Consider the following 7,546-nt stretch of genomic DNA (forward strand, 5'->3'; position numbering starts at 1 on the left):
TCATCAAATGCAGCTGCACGCTGCCATGGAAAAGTCCTTCTGCCATCTTCCTGTTACTCTGCAGTCACATCAGTTCAGTGCCCTAACCAAACAGAAAATCATCCCCTCTAAATAATAATTTCCCCCTGAATCACCTTCCTGACCTTCCTGAGATCAGGTGCAAGGGAACACTTGGCCAGGAGAGAGTGGGCTGGGGAAAGCAAGACTCTTCCTTCTAGTTTAAAAGTAGTGTTTTACCATGGGCAGTTTGTATTGTGTGCCAGGATGTTTAAGCCTGGGGAAAAAAGCATCTTAGTTTTTATTGTAAACAAATAACAACTAAAAAAAGCAAACAGAAGATTCTAGAACTATCAGAAAGTGTCTGCTGGTACAAAAGCTGTAGCCATGGCATTTTCTTTCCCTTTTTTTTTTTTTTTCCTTTGAGCTAATTGACATGAAGAGTAATGCTAATGTAATTGCACTGAAATTCATGCACATGAAAATCGCACCAGGGCAAAGTCAGAATAAATGGTCTGTTTGGAAACAAATGCTAATGCAGTGGAGTAGCAGTATCTGTCTTCAATCTGAAGAACATTGAAACACCATCAGCCAGAACACAACTTAACTGTCTCCCTTGCTCAGAGTCTGCTGACAGGATAGGAACAGAACTATCTGCTTGTAACCCTGAGGTATACACTGATGCACCACAACACCACGTCTGCCAGACAATGGCCAAACAAGTCAATAATATGTATTCAGACTGTGAGAGCAGCAAAATGAAAGGCAGCATCCTCCTATCCATTAATCAACCTGATCTTCCACTGCAGAAACAATGCCTTCCGATTGTCAGCATTTACCAAACATTCTTCAACTGCTAACCATCTGCAGCTGGAAGACAATGCTTTGATTACAAACGTCAAAAAGATAGAGCATAAAATTAACTTCTCCTTATTTAGTAGGTTTAGAGAAATGTGGCTTCACGCTACACTAATTCAGTGCCCTCAGTATGAAAACTCCCCATTATGATGTCTCGTCAAATTAGAGTCAACGATACAACGATGTCATCTCTATCCTCACACAACACTATATTTTGTAATTAAGCAGGACAGTGAAACAATGGCCTTGCTTATAGAGAAAAGGTCAGGAATGCAAAACATATTTTTGCAAGCTAATTGTAAGATGCATGAAGCCAATTATCCCAGTACCGCTGCATCTGCCTGAGCAGGAAGGATTTTATAATTTTGCTCCGTGACTCCACGGGGAGGCGAAGCACGAGCTCTGCCCTGGGGGGCACGGGGCTGTTTGTTTGGGCTGTTAGGGAGCCAGGAAGCAGAGAAATGTGAAGAGGGCTATTAAAATAATTCCGGCCTCTTAGCCCTTCCCCTGACATTTTACTGTGGCTTGAAAAATTTCTAGGAATTAATATAGTCTTTTACTGAGAGATAGGAGACATGACCTCCTCGTTCAATTTGGAAGTTAGTTTGAATATGCAGGATAAGGGCAAGTGTTTATGTATTTCTTTGAGAATTTCAAATATGCTTACCTCGGGTAGCCTCAGACACAGATCACAGACTCACATGCATGTGCAAAAGCCTCAGTACGTGTATGTGTATTATATGATCCCATTCCACACAGAGCGTTCAACATGCTCCTGCACCCCCTGCCCCTCCCGTCAGCCAGGAACCAGAGGGACTTCAAAGGGAACACAGGCCACAATGGAAACCCAAACCACCTCTAGAACGGAACTGTCCACTTATTTTTACCAAGCTGAGTATTCGCCTTTCTTCCACATAAAGCATTGGAGGTTTTGTTTCAATGCCTCCAAAAACCCCCTCCAAAATCTCCTCTTTCCATCAAGGGCATTATCCTTTTAAAAATATTTGAATGCCCATTTCTAAGCTTTCTGCTACCATGAGAAGAAATTTGGAACATAGTTTCTGTGTAGAACAAGTAATTTCTTCCTGCATCTCTCCTTCAAAGCCATCCTTTTCATTTCTATCCTAGCCTCCTAACACAGCCATTAATTAGCGATCAGTAATTAACTTTCTGGTTCAAGAAATATTTTGCAAAGGAACTCCATTAAAAGGCTGATTTGCATATTCCAGGACAAGGTAGCCTTGATATAAATGCAGGTACTATATGAGGCCAGTCTGGATCCTGAGACTGCCCTTGAATCCTGAAGCCACCTCCATTTGTTCCCCGGCCATGGTGAGGAGCGGGTGCAGCCATCACCCACACACCAGAAAGCAGACACTGTTACCTGCCCAACACTCCCAATTCCTGACCTCACAAGATGTTTTATTTTACATTTCAGTTATTGTTGACAGTGCTGAATCATTTCCCTATACATACTCAGCAGCGTTTCCTCAAAATATTTTCATCACAGTGCAAACCAGAGGCTCCTGCACTGCACTTAACATGCTGTTAGTGCCACCCTTCACTGTGCACCTACTATTGTTAGTCTTCCTACTCAGAAAGCTTCACTGGCTAATGCCATTTAAGTGAGGAGACAGAAGAGCCAGCAACCTCTCCAGCACTCGTTCACACAGGTCTGAAAGCCCTTCCTGTGTCTGGGGTCTGCCCGTGTCCCAGATCTGCAGGATGAGTCATTCCTCTCTCCAAAGGAAACAAAGCAAATTCTTCATCCTTTCTAATGCAGCACTCACCATATTCTCATCAAAATTAACCAATTGCATCATGCCTAAAAATATTGGGCATATCAAGTTTGTTGGGAATAAACAAATGGTAATTAGATCTAAAAAGGACTCACAAACTCAGCTTACTGTAGGAGTACAGACGTTCCTAAGTTATTGATGCTCTTCTATTGCATCAAAATAAGCTTTATGAACACGTGAAAACCCACAGAGCAGGCTGCAGTAGCACTAGATTAGGGAATAAATGCACTGCAGTTCAGGACTTGTACACTGTGGGCTACAAGAAAAGTTTTTGATAGGATTAAAAATAATAATTTAAAGAGGAAGTAGCAGTAGTGCAAGTGGTGCTGCTAACACATGGCTGTACCCATTCCAAGGCTGAGGCTCATTTAATAATCAACCATATGCTCAGACTGTTGGAGTGCCAAGAAAAAGCTTAAATAGAATGTCATCTTCTGGAATTTTGAAAAAAAACCCCTTGTAAAATAACTATAAATGTTAGCAATTGAGAGACCCTTAGCATTAAATAAATTCCAGGTGCACTGAGGAAAAGTGTCCCAAGGACAGATCAACTTGGGGATTATATCCCAACACGGAGTTCCACAGAGTGCCCATTTCCCACCAAATCAAGAAAGTCTGAAGGATTTGTCCTATAAAGTGATACGGTGTCCCTGCCCTCTCAGTACCAGTGTAAAGTCACAGCAGCCTTTGCCAGTTTCAAAGGAGATGGGACCAAGTTCGTGTATTTAGATTTTAAAAAATAACCCAACACCCATAGATACCAAGTTTCTAAATTCCTGACAAACATACTTTTTAAAAGATTATCATAACAAAGTGACAGCAGTGACAGAAAAGGTCACTACCACAAGAAAACAATCAGAAATGGTCTAAGAAAAATAATTAACAGCCACAGAATAATGTTCTCTCAGTTCTCTGGCTCTACTCCCTGTGCCCAAAGCCCAGCCCAGAAACTTTCTCCAGCACAAATTTTGTTGGAGAAATGTGGGTCTAATTAAGAAAAATCCATCTGCCAAATGCTTGATTTGTGGCTGATCCCAGAGAGGCCACTACAAAGACAAACATTCAATGCTCCATGATAAAAACTTTGTTAGTTGCTGTGATAAATCAGGATGCAGGAGACATTGTTAGCAAAAAGCCACTTTAAAGGAACCGTTTTTAGCTCTAACAAGCAATCTGACCAGCCAAGAAATTGAAAGGAGCACTCATTCCACAGTCCTCCTTTAAAGCTCACATTTCTATTAACTGATTGTACCAGATTAATGCATCTCTCATGTAGAATATTACTGATCATACTCAGTCTGATTCTGCTTCTCTTACTCACAATCAATACTGTTATTACTGTTACTGTAACTGGACTCGCAAAAAAAATCAGTAAGCAGAAGACCAGCAGCATTTGGTCAACTCCTCCAATGTGAATCCCACAGTAATTTACTGAAGTTGGTGCAAACCCTTATCCCAGCTTTTGTCAAACATAAGGTCTCTTCTCAGTTGATGTAAAATCCAATACTATGAGAAACAACCATGTTTTTTCTACAAACACAAGCTCTGCTTTACTATAATCAGCATGTTTTTCTAACATACCACTTTGAGCAGCTCCTCAGACGTTCTCTAGAGAGGAAAAAATGGTTGCCCAACATTTAACCACACCAGAATTCTCTGTGTTTTCACACACACACACGCCATGGCAGAACTCCAAGCAGCCCCTGGCAATGGATATGGGACCCAGGTAGATGGCATGTCAACTTGACAAAGAACAAGCCCCCCCATATGTCCAAGCTGCCAGCTCCTCCCCAGGACACAGCAACCAGCTCCCTAAGAGCAGCTCTGCAGGACTCCACTGTAAACCCGGCTGCTCCCTTTGTGCCACACAGGGTACGAAACCCAGACTCTGCTGGCACAGAATTAACGAGGTGATTCTGAACTGATGCCACTGAGACATTCTGTGACTTTTCCAGTGTTGGATGTTATTTCCTTGTTTTCCTTTGTTATAAAACTCACACTGTACAAATTTCCAGGAGGTAATAATTTTCCATTTGAAATGTACACGATTTAAATGTATGCACTAAGCAAATATAGAATAAAAAGCCTAGATATGTTTATGATCTCTGCTCTACATGCACATCACCAGCACCACAGCATCTGTACGTGTGTGTGCACATTTCATAGATTCATACTTATCTGCTGTACATAGCAGGACAAACAGAACATGCAAGAAAAGGAAACATGAAGAAACTAAGAGGTACAACACAGAACCAATTTAGATACATAAAAGCCGAGTAACAGAATCATTTATGATCTACTATAGCTCAATATTTCAACCTGGAGCGTCTCAACTGCATTTACTGCACTATTCATTTTTGCTATGACACCTCCTGCAAGAATTCCACAAAGCTGCAGAACAAGATGCTGTTATAGGGGCTATTTCCATGAGCAAAGGAGTGGCTCATGAACAGTCAGCTCGGATACAAGATGGAGTCAAGAATCAAATATGTAAAAGGCAAATATTCCAATACCAGATGCTGCTTTGAAACAGTTACTGGATTTCAAGACAGACACGGAAGCATAGCAGAAAATGCACAGGACTGATCTAAAAGACTGAAGCCCTTCATATCTCACAGCAGTCAGTGCATTGTGTGTTTTAGCAGATGTGGATGGGAATGTTCAGGAAGATAAAATTATCTTCAACACCAAAACCTCGATGCATGACTGAGAAGTCGAGCTGCTGCTTTTCTTTCACCTCTCTGAGAACAACAGTACCTAAGGCCAAGATCTCCTGCAGAACGATCCTTGCTTACATTACAGATCTGACACTGCTGTGAAAGCTCAGGGACTCACAGCTTGCCGTCAGAAAGTGCCGAGTGTCAGTTTCTGCCAGAGCAGGGCATGTCTGTGGATTGTAGATGAAATGCATTTATGAGTGATACCTGTCTGACAGAAGCCTTTCATTTTCAGTTTCTAAATACCCATGTAAGCAAATCCTTGGGTTTTATTCAAGGCTGCCAACTGCTACCTCTCACCCTTTAAGCTCTACACTGAAGATGCTCTACAGCCATTCACTGAATCTATAGAAAGTTCCTGCAAATCTGGCTCTGTCTGGGAGGACACAGCCCAGTAAGCTCCAGAGCTCTTGCGCTGGGAGGGCAGGGAGATCACAAAGCTTAATTTGGGAAAATAGCTGCAGGGCTAGTTGAAACAGTTAATTCCCACATCCTATACTGCCAGTTCACAGAAAGAAACAAAACTCCTCTAGGTAGAAAGAAAACCTTGCCTAATTTCCCTGTTCTTGGAGTGAAGCAGCAGCGCTGCGGGCAGCTTCCCGGCTGCACTCACTGCTCTTCCCTCTGGAACACAGTGCCCTGCTTCGAGCAGCTGTGAAAACTGCAGCACAGGAATCACATCAACTCTGTCTTCCCAGATAGTAACCCCTGAAATATTTCTCTGCACTGGCCAGCACAATCCTTTTACTTGCACAATCCAGCAGGAGAAAGCTCGAGAGGCTGTACTAGCTCAGGTAAGGAGAAATCCAGATTGGCAGTTGTCGTTTGTGGGCTGCAGAAATTCACAACCCCTCCAATGAACTAAAGCAAAGTAAAAGTTGTAATTGCTTTAAAAAGTGAAGCATTTACTCAATGGATTCTAAAGTACTGTCTTGATATTTTAAAATGCCCCTGCTACAAAATGATTACATCAGTGTATGCCCAATTTGGCTCGTTTTTGAGACAGAGACTTTTCTTGGTACTTTAATACTTTGCTGTCGTTCCCTGAAATAATTCACATAAGGTTGAAAATGTTCCTTTTGGAAGCAAACCAACAGTTTGCTTCTGGGGTTGGTAATGAAGTCTGTCTTACCTAACCATGACCTTGTGAATTTACACAGATTTACCTAGAATGTGAGCCTGTCTCATACACACACTGACATAAATCCACATGTACATAAATACATACACTACTAAAGAGCTACTATACTTTCTAACCAAGCTGAAGAATAAAACCAGGGTCTCATTTCCCCTGTATTTTGCTTGCAATTTGCTCTAATACTGGCCATCCCATGCCAAATGCTTCACCTGATCCATCTGCACACTGCCTGCAACACATCCGTCCTGGACTGAAAGATCCTGTTATGGCTCAGACAGAAAAGCAGCTTCGGCCACACGCCGAGAAGCCACCTTGTTATAATGACAGCAGTCACCAGCAGTGCTGGGGGGGGGGTGTGTGGAAGGGGGAGAGAGGTATCTGAGGAGATGATGGCTGTTCTTGTTCTGTGGTACTGTTGGTACAATGTGTAACCCAGTAATGTTGACTGTAGTCCAGTGTGTGAGCATCCCTCCCTTCCTCACCGCATCACCCAGCTCTGGCTGCTGCATCTATGTGCTATTTATATGCTGGTGCATCCAGTCAGGATTTATTGGGGAAAAGAAAGCAGAGCAGTCAGGCTTCCCTGTACATGATATTTAACCAAAAAAAGGGAGGGCTTGCACTGTTTACTCGCCAAGAAATTAAAATTACCCCTCTTGAAATTAAGCAAGTCTACTTCTGTCACATACATGGCGCTTGCTCTGCATGAAATAAGCAAGATATTAACAAAACCGGGAAAAATCAATATCCCCATTTTCTCTCACACACCCTCCTCCCCACCCTCCGAGAAACATCCCCTTACCTTTCATTGTCCACACTTCTGAAGCCAGGTAAAATGTGCCGGAAGCTGCTGTTCCTGTCGAGCTTCGGTTGGCTCTTTGTCCTTTTGATGGAGCCTTTAAGCCGACGGCTGAGGAACCCCTGTGGGGTGAGACAAGAATACTAAATTACAACAAAAAAGGGAGAAGGAGCGGGCGAGCCCTGAGCCTGCTGCCCGGCGCGGCCCGGAGCTGCTCCTCCCCAGCCGCCTTCATGTG

The 7,546-nt window shown here is 42.8% G+C and overlaps 1 protein-coding gene across 1 annotated transcript in view; it reads right to left on the minus strand.

The window, feature by feature from the left end:
- DAB2IP (DAB2 interacting protein) overlaps window positions 1-7,546 on the minus strand; it is a 136,914-nt gene that overhangs the window by 96,321 nt on the left and 33,047 nt on the right. Inside the window, exon 3 of the mRNA XM_009998939.1 lies at window positions 7,312-7,430. Coding sequence (XP_009997241.1) covers window positions 7,312-7,430 — 119 coding nt within the window. The remainder of the gene's footprint in view (window positions 1-7,311; window positions 7,431-7,546) is intronic.

This window comes from Chaetura pelagica, unplaced genomic scaffold (genome assembly GCF_000747805.2).
Source record: "Chaetura pelagica isolate M959 unplaced genomic scaffold, ChaPel_1.0 scaffold405, whole genome shotgun sequence".
Lineage (NCBI taxonomy): Eukaryota > Metazoa > Chordata > Aves > Apodiformes > Apodidae > Chaetura > Chaetura pelagica.